General features: G+C 38.1%; 1 protein-coding gene across 1 annotated transcript; it reads left to right on the forward strand.

Annotated features, from left to right (window-relative positions):
• The first annotated feature begins 14,040 nt into the window (after positions 1-14,040).
• On the forward strand, positions 14,041-16,350 carry LOC131484028 (olfactory receptor 8S1-like). The gene is made up of 2 exons (XM_058682319.1): positions 14,041-14,131; positions 15,398-16,350. Exons 1-2 carry the CDS (start codon positions 14,041-14,043, stop codon positions 16,348-16,350), a joined length of 1,044 nt encoding a protein of 347 aa, XP_058538302.1.
• Positions 16,351-20,561: the final 4,211 nt, after the last annotated feature.

Raw genomic sequence — 20,561 nt, forward strand, 5'->3', positions numbered from 1 at the left:
TTGGCTCCGGAGACTCCGTTCTGCTAATCCTCTGGCGGTTTTCTGGGTTCTTTAGGCAGGTGTAGGTGGAATCTAAGTGATCAGCAGGACGCGCGGTGAGACCAGCGTCCTCCTACGCCGCCATCTTCCGGAACTCTCCAAAAACAAATATTTTTAAAGCAAAAATAGTAGCAGTGTGTTCTGTGTTCATATAATAGTGCACTGTGTGTTCACAGGTGAAATGCATGACAGTGGCACAAAACAGAGAAAGGAATAATTGGGAATAAATTGTTGCAAGGTCTTTATACTACACTTGAATTGCTATACCTATTATTTGAAGGTAGACTGAGATTATTTAAAAATGTATATGATAACGTAGGGAAACCATTAATAATTTTAAATGTGAGTGGGCTAAACAAATGGGTTTAAACACAAGATATTATATTGCACTACAAAACAAATATATGCTGTCTGTAAGAAATAAAATTTAAGAAGAAGACAATAATACATCGGACAAAAACTGATGAGAAAGATATACCATGACAGCAAAGCTAAAAGGCAACCTATGGAATGGGAGAAGATATTTGCACGACATATCAGATAAAGGGTTAGTATCCAAAATCTATAAAGAACTTATCAAACTCAACACCCAAAAAACAAACAATCCAGTGAAGAAATGGGCGAAATACATGAATAGACACTTCTCCAAAGAAGACATCCAGATCGCCACTGGATTACCCAGGAAATACCAGATGGGAAATCATCCGGGAAACACCACTCATCATCCGGAAAATACAAATCAAAACCACAATGAAATATCACCTGACACCTGTCAGAATGGCTAACATTAACAACTCAGGCAGCAACAGACGTTGGCGAGGATGCAGAGAAAGAGGATGTCTTTTGCACTGCTGGTGGGAATGCAAACTGGTGCAGCCACTCTGGAAAACAGTATGGAGGTTCCTCAAAAAATTAAAAACTACCCTACAACCCAGGAATTGCACTACTAGGTATTTATCCAAGGGATACAGGTATGTTGTTTTGAAGGGACACATGCACCCCAATGTTTATAGCAGTACTATCAACAATAGCCAAAGTATGGGGATGCCTGGGTGGCTCAGTCAGTTGAGCGTCCAACTTTGGCTCAGGTCATGGTCTCCCAGTTCGTGAGTTCAAGCCCTGTGTTGGGCTCTGGGCTGACAGCTCAGAGCCTAGAGCCTGCTTTGGATTCTGTATCTCACTCTCTCTGTCCCCCCACCTCTTGCTCTCTGTCTCTCTCAAAAATAAGTATAAAAAAATAGCCAAAGTATGGAAAGAGCCCAAACATCCATTGATAGATGAATGGATAAAGAAGATGTGGTGTGTGTGTGTGTGTGTATGTATACACACACACACACACACACACACACACACACACACACACACACACTGGAGTATTACTCAGCAATCAAAAAGAATGAAATCTTGCCATTTGCAACTGTGTGGATGCAACTAGAGGGTACTATGCAACTGAGGGTACAAAACATATGGAGAACAAACAGGGTTACTGGAGGGGTTGTGGGAGGGGGGGATGGGCTAAATGGGTAAGGGGCATTAAGGAATCTACTCCTGAATTCAGTATTGTACTATATGCTAACTAACTTGGATGTAAATTAAAAAATAAAAGATATACCAAGAAAAACAATGAAGAGGGGGGTGGATTATCTATACTAATTTGTCAAAGTATACTTTAGAATAAAGAAGATTATCAGGGACAAAGAGAGATATTACATAATGATAAAAGAATAAAATCTCCCCAAAAGGAATAGCTTCCAAAATGTTTATGGATCTAAAAACAAAGCTTTGAAAATATATGAGGCAAGGAAGTGACATCTGCAAGATGGAGGGCCAGGAGTTCCCAACATTCTCTCCCCACCAAAACCAGCAAAACAATAAATAAACAACTAAAATAGCTCAGAGAAAGTTCTGGACTACAAGGAAGAAGGAGAAAAAACTGCTGTGCTCAAAAAGTGAGGATGGCCACATAGAAAAGCATAAGAAGCATTTTACCTGTGTTACCCTATCCCCTGGTCAAGAGCAGCTCAGTTCCAGGAAGGATCCTCTCAGAGGAATTTCATCCCATGGGGAAAGGGAGAGCAGGAGAACCCCAGCAAGCCTCACTGCTGTGGATGTCTGCATCCTTTGGTGCTAAGAACTCCCATGGTCTTCACTATTGCTTATCTCATCTGATGGAGGTGCCTGGAGTCCCCACCATTGCATCTCCTCCCTGGGGTTGGAGATGTTGCTGTGGTGAGACTTGCCCCAGGGGCCTCAGTCACTGCTGTGCCTCACTTTCTGGGATCAGGATGCCACAGTACCTTGCCACATATGGAACCAGAGCTGCTGCTTCTCTGCATCCTGCCACTAGTCCCAGGTCATAGCTTTGTCCTACCATTTCCAGGGCAGCCACTGCTTCTCTGAAGTCAACCCCTTGGGTCTCAAGTCACTCTTTGACCACCATTACTAGGGGCAAGCTGTCACTGCTCTGAGCCCTGCCCTCAGGTAACATGTTGTGGTTCTGACCTGCCATTCCTTGGACCCAGCCACTGCTGCTCTCCAATCTGTCACCTGGGTCCTGACACGTAGCTTTAAAGGACTGCCACTTGAAACATGCTCCTCTTGTTCTGCAACTGCTCCCTGGGCCAGAGTTGGGACTTGGACTCATCATCCACAGGTTGTGCTGCTACTGTACCCTGTCCCTTGACCCAAGCCACTATTGTGCCTTGCAATTACGAGTGTGCTGCTACTACTGCATTTCTCCTTCCTGCCTGAGACACTACGACAAGGTCTAGAGACCCAGACCCTGGTTCCATGGGAGATTTGCAGATTCTCACACCTTAGACACCAGTACTAGTGCAGCAGCAAGTGCATCTGTGCCCCAGGACCCAGGCACTGTGATAGTGCTACATGTACCTGATCATAGGACCTCAACTCTGCTAGCACTTTGAGTTCCAGCGTGCCAGATCAGGCAGAAAGAGGGATCCTTTTGATTAGAACTTCCTCCCATGGGCAAAAAGGGGCAACAAGAAGATACCAGCAGGTTTCTTCTTTGAGACTACCAATAGCCATAGCCACCACTGCCATCCACAGGAACTCCACAGTCTTGGCCACAGAAGACTCCCATAGTCTGTGCCAATGTTGACTTCAGATGATGGAGCTGCATAGAGACTATGCTGCTGTGCCCTCCCCGGAAGCAAATACACTGCACTCCACCCAACCAGTGCCATTGTAATGACATTCAGATGAAGATATTCCCCACTGAAACCAGTCCAAAAAAGCTGGAAGAGTTGACTGCTTCCTCAAATTTGTAGACATCAACGCAGAGTCATCAGAAACATGGAAAAGGAGGAAAGATGACACCACTAAAAGAACAGAGTAGTTTTCCAGCAACTGATCTTCCAAAAATGGAGATCTGTGAGTTATCAGAAAAAGAATTAAAAATAATTATTTTAAGGAAATTAACTGAGATTCAAGAGAATACAGATAGACAACTCGATCTCAGGAAAACAACGCATGAACAAAATGATAAGTTAGTAAAGAGCTAGAATCAGAAAAGAACATAACAGAAATTCTAGAGCTAAAGAATACAATGAGTAAAATGAAAAATGTAATAGAGAGCTTCAACAACAGGCTCAATCATGCAGAAGAAAGAATCTGTAAACTGGAAGACAGAACTCTTGATATTATCCAATCAGAGGAGAAAAAATAAATTAGAATGAAAAAGAGTGAAGAAAGCCTGTATGAATTATGGGCAACTAACAAAAAGAAAAGTATTTGCATTATAGAAGTTCTAAAAGGGAAAAGAGAAAAAGGGATAAAAAGCTTACTTGAAGAAATAATGGACAAAAATTCCCCAAATCTGGGGAAAGATATGGCCAACCAGGTACCCAAAGCTCAAAGATCTCCAAAAGGATACAACCCAAGGAGATCTTGACTGAGATTATAATCAAGTTCTCTAAAATCAAAGACAAAAAAATAAAATAAAAAAAAATAAAATAAAATAAAATCAAAGACAAGGAGGGAATTTTAAAGGCAGCAATAGAAAAGATTCACCACATATGAGGGAATCCCAATAAGACCAACAGATTTCTCACCAGTTACCTTCCACCCAGGAGAGAATGGAATGATATATTCAAAATGCTCAAAGTAAAAAAATTGTCAACAAAAACCACTTTACCCAGCAAAGTATGTTGTTCTTCATAAATGAAGGAGGGATAAAGACTTTCATAGAGAAAAAAAAAAACTGAGGGAATTTATCATCACTAGACATGCCTTACAAAAGAATGCTAAAGGGAAATAAAAATTCTGAGACAAAAATGAAAACACAACATACCCATATGGGAAGACCCATAAGGCTGCTGGAGATTTCTCAACAGAAACTTGGCAAGCCAGAAGGGAGTGGCATGATATATTCCAAGTGCTGAATGGGAAAAATCTGCAGCCAAGAATACTCTATCCAGCAAGGCTATCATTTACATATTTATTAATTTTTGAAAGGGAGAGAGAGAGAGCACAGGCGAGCAGGGGAAGGGCAGATGGCAGAAGAAGAGAGAGAATCTTAAGCAGGCTTTACACCCAGCCCAACACAGGGCTCAATCTCATGACCATGAGATCATGACCTGAGCCAAAATCAAGACTTGGCACTTAACCAACTGAGCCATCCAGGCGACTGTATATTCAATATAATCTTAATCAAAATTGCAGCAAAACTTTTATGGAAATTGACAAATGTTCTCAAATTCAATTTTAAATTTAAAGTTCCACAATAGATGAGATAACTCAAAAAACAACTCTAGAGTACTTTGTCAGATTTCAAGGCTTGTAAAATAAGAGTAATTAAGACAATGTGGAATTGGCATAATAGACAAATTGAATATTGGAACAGGAATTGACCCATATGTATATGCATTTGATTTACAACAAATGTACTAATTTAAGTGGAAATGAAGATACTAGATTGTTTGAATATCCCATATAGTATAGCCTACTTCACGCCATACAGAAATTCAGTTTTATGTGTTGTAATCCTATTTGTGACTAGTGAAATAATAAAGCTTTTAGAAGACTGCCTAGGAAAGTATATTCATGATCTTGGGAAGGGCAAAGATGTTTTGAAGAGGAAACAAGAAGTACTACTTATAAAAAGATAAAAGTGCCTAATTGTACTGCATTAAATTAAAAATTTCTGTTCATTGAAAGACACATTTAAGAAAGGTAAAAGAATTCATAAACTTTGGAATATATATTCTCAATACAAATGGAAAAATTTATATTTTTCACCAAACAGGATATACAAGTGGCCAGTAAACATGGAAATTTCCTCAACATGATTGATACAATGTAATTAAACCACAATGAATTTCTACTTCACATGCATCTGATTTGCTAAACTTAAAAAAAGGACGAACAATACAAAATATTGATAAGAATGTGAAACAACTGAAACCTTCATATGTTGGTGCTGAGCATGCGGTGTTACAAACACTTTGGAGAATAGTTTGCTAGTTTCTACTAAGACCAACCATATAGTTATGCTATGTCCCAGCAATTCCTCTTCAAGTAATATACAAGGAAAATTAGTGTGTACATCTACATAAAAGATTTTTATACGAATGTTCATAGCAGAGTTATGAATACTTGCTAAAAAGTGGAAACAATTCAAATACCAATCAACAGAACAATGGATAAATTGTGAAATGTTCAAAAAATGGAATATCATAAGATTAAATTTCAAATAAGTGGTAAATTCTTTTTGTACTTTATCTGTCATTGCTGTGTGTGTGTAGTAGAAGTATATGTCCAATAATAAATGCTTGCTTGGTTTTCATTGGAAATCTTCATTGCAATTGGTGTTGACCTGTGCCAGCACTATTTGTACAAGAATACAGAAATTCTTCTGACTTACTTTTCCTGTCACTGTACTAATTTAAATATATTGGCTTTAGGTTCCATGTCTTCTCAAAGTGATTTTGTGCTGCAACTGTAGACACATGCAGTTTTCCTGTTCTCCCTCAAAGATGAGGAAGTCTCCTTTCAGAGACCAAATGACTTACATGCATGACTCTGATTTTATTTGTTCTCACATTCCCCTTTATATGTTATGCAGCATGAAATTAACATTGTTGAGTCCACATAGTCAAATAGATACCTCACACAGTCAAATACACAACAGTAAGTTGATATAACTGAGAGGTGGAATATGTAAACTATCAAATCTAATTTCAAATTTGTATCTCTGATATTGATGCAGAAATTGCAATATGGTGTTCTAGACTACAAAATAACTAGCATACATACCCATAGGTACAAACATTTTTTTGCTCAGTATAGCACTAATTATAATAGATTTGAATCTATTGAAGCTTGGAATCAGCTTGAATAATTATCAATGGAAGAATGGTTAAATTATGGCAGATATGTATTATGAATATCACATAGGCATAAAGAGGAAAAAGCTGGATATTGCATGTAGGCATGAAAAGACCTCCAAGTGTTTAATTAAGTGATGAAAACAAGCTGGAACATACATATGGATCTCATATATGTACAGAAAATGCCTCTGAGCATATCTGCTAAGCCATTATATCTAGGTAAGGTGGTGTAGTGTCTATTGATATGGCAGGAGATTGTTTCGTAATTTCTTATGTAATGAAAGACTAATGAAAAGCAAGTTTGTCTTGTTTTTACTCATTTGACTCTCCTGATATTCAGCTTACTTGTATTTACAAACCTATTTCATATACACATGGGAAGATGATCAGGAGATAAACTCAACACTCCTCAGCTTCCATGGAAAATCCCAAGAGGAGTCATCCACCTTGTATTTGGCCTGAGGGAAAATCCTGGCTTCCTACACGGGGACCAAATTTTCTTCTCCCTCCTTGTTCCTGTGGAGCTCTCATCAGAATAAGAGAATTTGTCATTCAGTAGTTCAAAGTAATTGCTTCAAACCCAGAATTTCCAAAGATGTTGCATAATAATGTCCCCTGTTGCCCTCCCAAAAGTTCTTCTTTTTAGTTAATGAGTCCAAAGTCAAACTTCTAGTGTGACTCCAGGGAATGCCTAACATTAGCCAGCTGTCTCTTAGGCTCCTCATTCAGTCCTTCAACCCATCAACTGACAAAATCCAGCTGCCTGTCTCTGATTGGTTACATAAGAGGATTCATTATTTGGACAGTGCAAACAGCAAGGTATTCATAATAGAGGAAGTGGACAAATGATTAATCAGGATTAAGAAAGATGAAAGAAATTTCTCAAGTGAGATGATCCTCAAGCAGAAATTAGAAAAAGTTTCTGAAGATTTATCTACAGGGTCTTTTGGAGCCTGGGTAAACATACTTCTTTTTACTCATCCAGCTTTTTAGACTGTAAATTATACCTATTCACAGAGTTGAGTAGTTGCGGTAATCCTCTCTTTATGGAAATCAACTAAACAAGGATGGCTTCACTTATTAATGCTGAGCTCCAGAGTACAAGCCAAGGGCATAATAATGTCCTTCCTAAATTCTCTGATGGTTTTGTTCCTTCTGAAGCTACTTGAACTACTTTATTCTCCCTTCTCTCCTGCCTTCCCTCTCTTTATGCCTTTCTAAGATACTTCTTCTGATTCCTCTCATCTAAACTCTTTTTTCACTGTCCCAGAGCTCTCCTGCAATGCTGTTTGCTCCAGGATGACTAGTTTTTAGGACTAGTTCCCTAAGATGTCTTTGTCAGCTTCTCAAATGTGCTTCTTTTCCTCATCCTTTGGAATGTTAAGCATTTAAGATAAATTTAAAACTGAGTTTGTTAAAGCTTTTATTTTATATAAATTACTCAATTAAGTTATTATGACGCTGCAAAGTGGGTATTGTTATCCCCACTGTGTAGATTGGAAACTTGAAATTAAAAAGATGAAACTTCTTTTTAAGCTCATGTATCTAGACAGTAGCAGATCTGGGATAGGGCCCCACATATGTCTGCCTCCAATGAGATCTCCATGCCTCTGCTGCTTCTCTTTGCCTTTTAGCATACAGCTTGAATTTTTTCAGGGTCTTGAAAGGTTGGGTCACTGAGATTACCACCCGAACAGGTAAGAACACCACACATATTTCTAATTTTTATAGATTAAAATCTTTCAATCCTGAACTCCAGAGAGTTGCACTTTTTGGCAGTTAAAGAAATAAATCACAGAGTTTGTGTCAAGTAAGTTATAGATTTGTTTTATGTAATTTTAGGAGTTGTCAGCATTTTCTTAAATATTAATACTATAAAATAATATCTTTAAGAAATGCATACATTGTGTAGCGCCTGGGTGGCTCAGTCGGTTGAGAGACCAACTCTTGATTTCAGCTCAGGTCATGATCTCACCAGTTGTCAGATAGAGCCCATAGTTGGGCTCTATGCTGAGGTGGAGCCTGCTTGGTATTCTCTCTTTCTCTCCCTCTGCCCGTCCCTACTCATGTGTGCATTTGCTATAAATAAATAAATAAATAAATAAATAAATAAATAAATAAATAAATAAAAAGGGGTGCCTGGGTGCCTCAGTAGGTTGGGTGTTCGACTCTGGCTCAGGTCATGATCTCACCATTCCTGAGTTTGAGCCCTACTGTACTGAAACTCAGAGCCTGGAGTCTGTTTTGGATTCTGTGTCTCCCTCTCTTTCTGCCCCTCCCCCACCAGTATTCTCTCTCTCTCTCTCTCTCTCTCTCTCCCTCTCTCCCTCTCTCTCTCAAAAAGAAATAAACATTAAAAATTTTTTTAAATAAATAAACAAATAAATAAATATAAGAAAAAGAAATGCACACATTGCAACAAGTATATTTGGTGGGTCTTGCTTTCTTAAGTGGAAGTCTTGCCACTTTGTCTTCATATATGTGTGTAAAACTAAGAAGTAAATAAAGTCAAAACTGACTGTGTAGTATATAGTACATTTGCATCAGTAGACTTCTAATTCCTTCACAACAGAAGTTGGAATTATTGTCAGCATAAACTTACCCATTGCTGGCAATGTGCATGATTTCGTATGTCAACATAAAACAATAAACAAAAGAAACTCACTCAATAGGATACTTGCAAAGAAAAAATCACAACATTGTAAAACTCATTCAGATCTCTATTTGTGAAGCAACTACACAATCATTTGTTTATAAGTTTCCAGTTCAACATTTTCAAATCTATATCTGAAAATTAAATTACTTAAATCATTTAAAAGTCATCAAGGCAGCCAAACAGTTCAGTAATTCAAGGTGTGTTTTTCATTTCTGTGTTTGACTTCAGTTGCTTCTTTTGGACCATTCTGTTGAAAATATGGCTTTAATGCTGTTAACTAAAGATCTCAAGGTACAACTATGTTGGCAGTGAGGGCTGACAGAGCGAGCACCACAGGTTGGGTACTTATTACACCTGAACATTAAAACAATTGGTCCAGCTACTTGGTTGACATGTGCAGGGCAAATAACTGGTTGGATTTCTTCCTTAAGCAGCTGATTTTGCATTGCATTAACAGAATGCTAGATTCTCTATTGTTTCAATGATAGGGATTTGAAGTACGATTCCTCAGTTGCTTTTCTTTCTTTCCTTTTTTTTTTTTAAGTTTATTTATTTATTTTGAGAGAGAGAGAGTGTGAGGGAGGGGCAGAGAGAGGGGGAGAGATACAGAATCCCACGCAGGCTCTGCACCATCAGCGCAGAGCCCGACTGGGGCTTAAACTCACAAACCATGAGATCATGACCTGAGCTGAAATCAAGAGTCAGATGCTTAATGGACTGAACCATCCAGATGCCTCTCCTCAGTTGCTTTCCTATTTTGGTCACTTTACCTAGTATATATTTTCCATATGTTGGTCAAGTTCTCTCTCTCTCTCTCTCTCTCTCTCTCTCTCTCTCTCTCTCTCTCTCTCTCTCTCTATATATATATATATATATATATATATATATATATATATATATATATTGTTTCTCACAGGTGAGAATTCACAACTTTCATGTAACAAAAGGAAAAGCACACAAAGACTTGTCTTTTTTTTTTAAATTTTTTTTTCAATGTTTTTTATTTATTTTTGGGACAGAGAGAGATAGAGCATGAACGGGGGAGGGGCAGAGAGAGAGGGAGACACAGAATCGGAAACAGGCTCCAGGCTCCGAGCCATCTGCCCAGAGCCTGACGCAGGGCTCGAACTCACGGATCGCGAGATCGTGACCTGAGCTGAAGTCGGACGCTTAACCGACTGCGCCACCCAGGTGCCCCAAGACTTGTCTTAATTATGTATTTGAATACATAATTTTTTTGGAATGTGGTGGGTATAGAGTGTGTTGTAACCAAGAATAACATTTTATTATCAGATTTATATTGCAAACACATGGTCTTGTAACTAAGGGAAATACACTGTAACTGTATTCTGTACATTTTTGTATTTTAAGATGTATCATTTAGCTTTAATTTGATTTTCCACAGTGGAAATGTCTAAGTAAAATTTAGTCATTAAATTTGTAGGTTTTTTAATTCAAAAATTTTAAAAACATTTTTCATTAAAAAAAGTTATAAACAAGGGTGCCTGGGTGGCTCAGTAGATTAAGCATTTGACTTCTGCTCAGGTCATGATCTCACGGTTTGTGAGTTCAAGCCCCACAACAGGCTCCATGCTGGTGGCATGGAGCTTGCTTGGGATTCTCTCTCTCTGCCCCTCCCCGATTCATACTTGCTCTTTCTCTCAAAAGTAAATAAATAAACTTAAAAAAAAAATTACACTGGGGCACCTGGGTAGCTCAGTCAGTTAAATATCCCACTTCAGCTCAGGTCATGGAATCTCGTGGTTTGTGAGTTTGAGCCCCACGTCAGGTTCTGTGCTGACAGTTCAGCCTGGATCCTGCTTCAGATTCTGTGTCTCCCTCTCTCTCTGCCCTTCCCTGGCTCAGGCTCTGTCTCTCTCTCTCTCTCTCTCTCTCTCTCTCAAAAATAAATAAATACTAAGGCATTTTTTAAAAATTTTAAAAAATAATAAACACACTGGAAAGGTGAAAGTAATATGATAGTATAACTTTTACCTAGATCCATAAATTGTTAGCATTTTGCTACATATACTTTATTAACTTACATTTATCTATCATCTATCTCTCTGTCTATGTAATTTGATCTGCTGAATCACTTGAAAGTAATATGACATTGTAACACCTCACTCATGAGTACTTAAGCATTCATCTTCTACAAATAAGGATATTCGCTTATATAATCACAGTCCCATTGACAGACCTGTGATGATTAACAATAATTCAATAAATATCTAATAATTGAGTTTGTGTTTTGACAGATGGGATTTGAAGCCTTTTGAAATGTAGGTAGTGCTTCCTTGTCTTCTAAGATGGTATTTCACCATCATTCTTTTTGTGCTGCCCTTATGGGCAGCCTTATCATCTTGTTCATGCTTGTAGGGCAAATGTGACTGCTATAGGGTACCACAGATGTGAGGTAGTAAGCTTTGTCATTTGGTGCTTTTCCTGGGAAGCTGGAACTGGAAACTCCATAAGGGGATCTTAGTTACTATGCAACGTATATAGCTAGTCCTCACTCATGTGAGCCACTCATGTGGAAAAGTACTGTTCAAAATCTTGACAATTGATTGCATAATAGGAATCATTGTGATTTGTATATAAATCCTCGGGAAATTATACTGCAGTCTAATTTATGTAATAATACTATTGATTTCCATGTTTGTTTAGTAAATCTTTGTGAAACCAAACCAAAGATCTCCCTTAACCCACCCCAGAGCATATGAGGTATCTAATCGGTCAAGGAATGGGACATAAAGCAAACCAGAACACATGAAGAAAATAGGTGATGGTTATCTTTGGCCCCTCCAATTTTGTGTTTTCCCCTAATGCCAAGTGCCCTTAAAAATCTTGGGACTACAACAAATACCATTTAGAAGCGTGTGTCTTCATCACACAGACGGGCTTGTCTTTAAAAAGTAGTCTCTCATTCAGTCATTCATTCATATTTTTCACTGTCACGTTCTGAGTAACTCTTATGGGCTATTTATTATGCTTGGTAGCCTTCGTCTGATTCTGAAATTAACATTTCTCAGGGAACTTTTACTTTGGGCAAGAGCCAACTAATTTCCTCCACATAATGGTGTTAATATCTAGAAACAAACCTATTATATTATATTCCCAGAGCTGTTTACTTTAAATTTTGAAATAGAGATTTAATAAATAAATCAATAATGGTGATGTTTCAGGAATCAGCCACAATAAAAATGCTTTAATATAAATTTTAAAGTGCCTTATTGAGACGACATTGACAAAGAAAAAGCTGTATCTGTTTAATGTGTAAATGTGATGAGTTTGGAGATAAGTATACATCTGTGAGACCACCATAACAATCTATGACATAAACATGTCCATCACCTTCAAAAGTTTCCTCCCACCCTCTTTATTTATTATTGTGACTTTTTGTGTGTGATAAGAACATGTAAGATCTACCCTCTTAGTCACTTTTAAGGATACAATACAGAATTACTAACTATAGTCACCATGAAATATGGTAGATCTCTAGGACTTATTCATTTTGTGTAACTGATTTTTTACCCTTTAATCCATTAACTAATCCTAATTCATTAACTACCTAATCCATTAACTACCGTAATCCATTCACTAATACCTCCCTGTTTTCTCCTCCTCCCAGCTTCTGGCAGCCATTTTCTGGTCTCTGCTTTTATGAGTTTGACCATTTTAGGTTCCTCATATAAGTGTTATCATGTAGTATTTTTCCTTCTGTGTCTGGATTATTTCACTTAGCATATAGTCCTCTAATTTCATCCATGTTTTTGCAAATGGCAGGATTTCCTCTTTTTCTTAGGGCTGAGTTATATATATATATAACATATATATATATATATATGTTATATATATATATATGACATTTTTTAATCCATTAACCTATCAATGGACTCCTAGGTTGCCACCATGTCTTGCTACTGTGAATAATGTGACAATGAATATTGGAGTGCAGATATTTCTTCAAGAGGAAACTTCTTCAGCAAGGAAAGTCCTTCACCATCAGCCAGGCCAGAGATTCTTGGTAGGCTGGTTGGTGGGGACCATGAGCAGACTGGCTGATGGGGTATGTGGGCTGGCCTTGTGCTTTGTGCTGGAGTTCGCAGGCAGGTAGTGCTGGGGTATGTGGCAGGTAAATCTGGGGCTGGCATCCATGGGTATGCTTGCTGTCTCTTTTCCCCATGGGAGAACTTGTGGGTCAAGGATATCTTTTTTTGTGCTTTACTATGCTGAGTTGTGAGAGGGTTGATACAGGTAAAGGTATTTCTTACCCTTTCAAATGTGTTTCTCATTTCTGTATTCCACTAGGGTGCTATAATGTCTCACCTGGATTCCAGATCTTTCATAAAGGTGTTTTCATCCATAGATGGTTGTTAAATCATTGTTTCTTGGGGTGATAAGGGCTGGGACCTCCTATTCTGTCATCTTACTGATATCACTCCTTAATGTTATTTTTGAAAGATTGTTCTGAGAATCTCTAAATAATGTTAAAGAAGAAACTTAACTGTGAAATTAAATCGTAGCATTGACTTTTATCAGAATGCTTGTCTCTTTGCAAGGTATTGCCTTGATTCAAGGTTGGGATTCTCTCTATACAGTTCATGGAATCTTTGGATGTAGTTAGTTGGACTATGTTTGTTGGTAGCCAAGAGAAAGGGAATTCCTTTGTATGTGCTGTCTCTGAAATGATACAACACAAGCCTCACCCCTGGCTACTGTGAACCCTTACTTAGGTTCTCTTGCTTTGTTCTGGGGGCAACGGGGTGATCTCAGAATGAGCATTGGGAGCCTCCATGCATAATATTGCTATATCTAGGGAGTTAAAGAGGAATAATTTAAGATATTATCTCCTATACTCTGAACCCAAATAACTATACGAAATATCTAGATATTACCCGCAATTTATTGTTTTACATTGTTAGTGTTGAATCCATCATAAATGTTAACATCCAATATATGATTTTCTACTTCTCCCTTAAAACAGTATTCTTAATGTTGACTTCACGAGCTGAAGAGTCTTATTACTTACTGGATCTGAAAATATTGTTGCCACAGAACAGTGTACTACCAACTGAGAATTCAGGTAATTAGGTTTTGTTCCTTATGTGGGCTGGGAGGCATTAATTGTTCAGTTAGTGAATGACAACATGATAGATTCCTCAGTCTTTACTGATGAAGTAAATGAAGTAGTGTTCAATTGGAACAGCCAGAGCCCGGAAGGGCCTCCAGTTTGAGGCAAGAATATTGAACAGTTTTATTGAGACTCAGATGACATTTAGAATATCAGGCCACTACAGGGATATATGTACACGTTTCAAAGTATGAGGAGAAAGTTTAGATAACCATGTGGGGGCCTTAAAGCCTGCAATAATGGCAGAGGTAGGAATAGTGACTATGTAAATTACCGGATATATGATTTTTAGGATTAGCATGGTGATATAACCAGAGCATTGTCTTATCACCTGGGTACAGCTTCTCATGAGCCATTATAATCATAGCATTGCCCACAAAAGCCCACCTAACACATCATTGGACATCATGATCTAGGCTATCAGTTTTTGAAAATGTATTATTACTTTGTGAATGTATTTTAAAGTTTAATTACAACATGATGCCATTAAATAAAATGAAGGAAATTTAAAGTTAGAATAATCCAGAACAATCTAATTCCACAGCCAGTTTCTAATTCCTTGGTGTCTTATTGTCCTCCTATCCTCTAATAGTTTCTTACACTTCACCTTGGCCCCTTTTCTCAAGATTGTGCTTTTTATCATTGTCAATACCTTTATAATTTTATCATTAATTTTATCATTTTAATATTATCATTATCAATACCTTTATAATTCCTTGTGTGCATGTGGGCATGCTCACACACATACACATGCACAACCAATGATCTCATTTACACCTTATTGAAAACAAATGGAAGCAGTCAAATGGAAACTCACTTCTTGCACTCTTGAACTTCTCTCTTAGACATAGAAGTGACAAAGTATCCCTACTCTTACCTAAGTCCTTTTACTCTAGACTTAATCCTACCTCATTTTCTCGAGTAATTCACTCCTGCAATCTTCTTTTCCACCTTCTTCTCATGTCAGGAAACTTCTTTTCAAATGTACCATCTAAACCACATAAAATCATTATAGCTCCAGAAAAGACTATAATAAAAAATAGGACCATGGCTTATTTAAAATATCAATGGCAAAATGACGGCCAAGAAGTTAACTTTTAAATACATGAATGTGGATTGTGGGACTTTAGTGAAAAGATATTCACGTAGAGTAAGATCTAGGTGCTGGGGTAAGTAAGAGGCACTGAGAGACTTTTGGTGGATCTTCTTGTTTTCCAGAGAGAACACTTCTGTATATGGCAATGAAAAACTACAGTGCTATCAGTGAGTTCATTCTCCTTGGACTATCTATTGACCCCAGTATTCAGGCCATACTCTTTGTGCTGTTCTTTCTGATTTATCTCTTCACTCTGATGGGAAATTTCTTGATGCTGCTGGTGATTAGGGCTGATTCTCACCTCCACATGCCCATGTACTTCTTTTTGAGACAACTGTCCTTCCTGGACCTCTGCCACTCATCTGTCACAGTCCCCAAGATGCTGGAGAATCTACTTTCTGAAAGCAAAGCCATCTTCGTAGAGAGCTGCCTGGCTCAGGCCTTCTTTGTGTTTGCCACCGGGGGCACGGAGGCCTGTCTGCTGGCTGTGATGGCCTATGACCGCTATGTAGCCATCAGCTCCCCTCTGCTCTATGGCCAGGTGATGAGCAACCAGCTCTGTGTTGGGATGGTGTGGGGTTCCTGGGGCCTGGCCTTTGTTGATGCTCTCATTAATATCCTCTTGGCTGTCAATTTAGACTATTGCGAGGACCAGACTCTTCCCCACTTCAGCTGTGAGCTGTCTTCTCTCTTCCCTCTGTCTTGTTCTGATACCTCGACCAACTTCACACTCCTGCTGTGCTCCTCTGTCTTGCATTTCTTTGGAACCTTCATTATGATTGTTTTTTCCTATGTTCGCATTGTCTCCACCATCCTGAGCATCAGCTCCACCTCAGGCAGAAGCAAGGCCTTCTCTACTTGCTCTTCTCACCTCACTACTGTGATCTTGTTCTATGGCTCAGGTTTCCTCAGCTATCTCTTGCCAACTTCAGGCTCCCGTCTGGCGATGATGCTCTCCTTGCAGTACAGCGTGGTCACTCCCATGCTGAACCCCCTTGTCTACAGCCTACAGAACAAAGAGGTGAAGGCAGCTATGGGAAGAATGTTCAGAAAATATTTTCATTCTCTCATGTAGTAGACAGAAGATTATGACTGAAGGGAGACTGAATTATTATGCTACATGATCAGATAATGGATTTTAAGGAGGGTTTCTTGATTGTCCATGATGCTAGATGCTATAGGGAATACAGTGGCATTTATTTCCTTGAAAATGCTTGTGAAGAGGACAGAAAACTGTTATCTCAGGATGACTCAGGTTCAGTCTTATTCAGGAAAGGAGAAATGAATCAGTCTTCTTTTTGAGGGGTCATTTTATAAAAATGTTGATTTATTTTTCATTTCTATGTGGACATCTATTGCTATTGGTTAATCATTACTCTTTCACACTTCTTCAAATGATTACACCCAAATCCTCAGGAAGACTAGTTTTCTCAAATTGATATGGGTCTGTAAAGTGGGGTGATCCTATAATCTAGAATAGGCTAACTTTTCTACCCCTTTCTCCTGACAGTGCATTGAGGCAAGGAGTAAAATCAAGACCCAAGTGAAGTTATTTAGAATCTAACTCTAGGAAGTTCAAGTACTTAGCAGGAATAAACAACAAGAAAAGACAGCATTTGGAAGAGTCGATCTGACTATAGTGCCTAAAGAGTCCATGAAATCTGGCTCCCTTAGCAGTTGTCCTTCCTGAAGTCATATTTTTAAAATTGTTTTTTTTTCAACGTTTTTTATTTATTTTTGGGACAGAGAGAGACAGAGCATGAACGGGGGAGGGGCAGAGAGAGGGAGACACAGAATCGGAAACAGGCTCCAGGCTCCGAGCCATCAGCCCAGAGCCTGACGCGGGGCTCGAACTCACGGACCGCGAGATCGTGACCTGGCTGAAGTCGGACGCTTAACCGACTGCGCCACCCAGGCGCCCCCCTGAAGTCATATTTTAAACAAATATAGTGACAATAGCTAATTCATTACATTTCTTTCTTTTTTTTTTAGTTTATTTATTTATTTTGTGAGAGAGAGCAGAGCATTTGTGAGTGTGGGAGGGGCAGAGAGAGTGAGAGAGAGAGAGAGAGAGAGAGAGAGAGAGAGAATCCCAAGCTGGCTCCATGCTCTCAGCATGTGGAGCTTGATCCCGTGAACCATGAGATCATGACCTGAAATCAAGAGTCAGATGTTTAACCAACTGAACCACCCAGGCGCCCCCTAATTTGTTACATTTCTTAACTCAAGCCAAGAAGTGTGCTAAGTTCCTGTGATAGGCAGACTAGTGCCCCAAAGAGATCCTCCTAATCCCTGGAAACTATTAATATGTTATATGGCAAAAGGGATTGGACAGATGTATAAAGTTATGGACTTTAAAATAGGGAGGGTATCTTGGATTATGCAGGTAGGCTCAGTCTAATCACATGAATCCTTAAAAGCAGGGAAGCTTCTCCAGCTGTAGGCAGGAACAATGCAGCAGAAGGGAAGGTCAGAGATAATATAAGCATAAGATAAACTCAGCCTAGCATTGCTGGCTTTACTCATGGATGCAGGCTATGAGCCAGAGATTGTATGTGGCTTCTAAAAACTGAGAACAACTACCAGCCAAGAGCCAGCAAAGAAATAGGAACCTCATTTGATGGAATTCATAGAATTGACTTCTGCCAACAAACTGAATGATGTCTCCTCCAGATCCTTCAGGTAATGTCTGTTGGCTTGATTTTGGCCTTGTGTGACCAGTGGAATCAATTGAGCCCATTGAGATTCTGACCAGAACTGTGAGATAATATATTTCTGTCATTTTAAGATACTAAGTTTGTGATAATTTGTTATTAGCAGCAATAGAAAACTAATATATATTACCTTACCTTTATTATCCTACTTAATCATCTCAACAGGTATGAGATAGTTTTATTTAGTTTTCCTTTACCAGTGAGGAAATGAGGATATTTGCCTGTCCAGGGATTCATAGCAAGGAAATGGTGGAGCTGGAATTTAAACTCTGTAGCTTGAACAGAGTCCATGTTCTCAGTCACTGACTGCCCCTTCCATTCGGTCTATAAGACTCACCGATCCTTTTCACAATTATTTACTACCAGATTCAATTGCTTATAACCAAAGAATGGTAACTCACACCGGTTTCAAAGGTGAGATTAAATCAACTGAACTTTAGTGAAATGCAAAGTGTTTAGAATTAGGTATTTGGTTAAAATTTGAAAGAAGAAAATGATTATTATGATACCCTTCCTCTTCTATTTTGTGAATCATCCTTCTTTGTTTTTTCCAAAACTTCTTTTTCTGTCTTTCATCAGGTTATCCACAGTCAGTTTTTGTTTCTTTCAAAGAAAGCAACTAGTTTTGAAATTGGAATGGAGATTGATTTGTAGACAACAACCCTCAGGGAAGTGAGGATATGTAGAATTAGTTATTGTGCTAAAATGTGCACAATGAAGTGAGTTGTCCTTTCATTTTTTCTTCTCATGATATGTAATTGCCACTCTTAAGATCCATGATTGCCCGAGACTGTGGAGATTGTGCTAAACCTCTGAATAAGGAGGAAGTGCTAAAATTAAGCAAGTCCATCTGTGTCTCCCTCTCTCTCTGCCCCTCCCCCGTTCATGCTCTGTCTCTCTCTGTCCCAAAAAATGAATAAAAAACGTTGAAAAAAAAAAAAAAAATTAAAATTAAGCAAGTCCAAGAGAAGGAGGAATGCCAAGACCACAGGTCTTCTGCTGTCAAGATAATTATTTCATTTCTTGATTTTTGACCTTAAGGTACAGAATGAACTTCAGGGGATATCTTTCATTTTATAGACATAGAGCAGAGGCTATACAAAATAACTCAGAGATTGATTCAGTGAATTCACTATCACACTAGGTTACTTATGGGAGAATTGGATGTTTATCAAGGAATTGTATCATCTCAATAATTGGAATAATGACATCGTGAAGAATTTGGAGGACTTGGAAAACTGTGAACCTCCAATCTCTCTAAAGCTGCGATGTCTTCCTAAAGGAAGAAAGCTAGTAACTCCTCCTATCTTATATATTCTTCCATGATGCTTCTGTTGAGGCCTAGAATTCAAATCAACATGGTCTGAGAGGTGAAATCAGAATCAGAGAAGGAAAAAATTACAGAAGAAATTCATCTATAGTAATAGATGAGTTTTTATCTCCAATAATCTAGGGAACATTTTTGGAATGGATTTTTTTTCTCTTAACTAAGGAGTGTATGTTTAATTTCTGTGTAGTGTTATTTTTTGAATAATATTAATTTATTTAGACTTCATCTTACATAAATACCTGAATGGATCATATCATACAATTTTTTTCTTGGTGATTTTTTTTTTTTTATTTTTGGCTTGCCATCCTTTCAACATCTTTTCCTATTTATTCTCCACTCCAGGTAATCCGTGTTAGCCACAGAATATATATCTTTCTTAGTTTTCTTTGGCTTATATAATCATGTTCAAATTTCTGTACACATATTCTGTTCACATATTTATATATAGAGAAGCTTTTCCATCTCTGTTTTAAAAAGTATGTATAATATGATACACATTTGTCTTTTCGCATTAATAATTTACAAAACTTACTACATATCAAATGGCATAACTCTAATTCATTTTTTCGTGTCAGCATTAAATTCCATCTTATCAACGTGTCAGTTTCTCAAACCATTCTCCTACATATGGGCTCACTTTGCTTCCATTAAATTTTTTTTTTTAATTTGAGTATAGTTGACATATGATGCTACATTAGTTTCAAGTGTGCAACATAGTGATTCAGCTTCTCTATACCTTATGCTGTGCTCACCACAAGTGTAGCTGCCACCTGTCACCATACAACACTATTACAATATCATTGACATATTCCTTATGCTGTGCCTTTTATTCCTGTGATTTATTCCTTTCATAATTGGAAGTCTGTATCTCCCATTCCTCTTCACCCCTTTTGCCCATCTCCTGACTCCCTCCGCTCTGGCAACCATCAATTCTTCTTTATTTACAGGTCTGATTCTGCTTTTTGTTTATTTTTTTATTCACTTGTTTTGGTTTTTAGATTTCATGTATGAGTGAAATCATATGGTATTTTTCTTTCTCAGTCTGACGTATATTGCTTAGCCAAAATATGGAAGCAACTTTGCTTCCATTTTTTAACCACTACATTTTTGTAGTGGTTAACATGAAATTTAATGTTTTTATTTATCTGGGATTAATTCCCAGAGATAGAATTGTAAAGTGTATATGTATATCTCATTTTAATTGATGTTGCCAAATTGTTTACCAGGTATACTCCACATCTC

The sequence above is a fragment of the Neofelis nebulosa genome, chromosome 8, assembly GCF_028018385.1.
Source record: "Neofelis nebulosa isolate mNeoNeb1 chromosome 8, mNeoNeb1.pri, whole genome shotgun sequence".
Taxonomy (NCBI): Eukaryota; Metazoa; Chordata; class Mammalia; order Carnivora; family Felidae; genus Neofelis; species Neofelis nebulosa.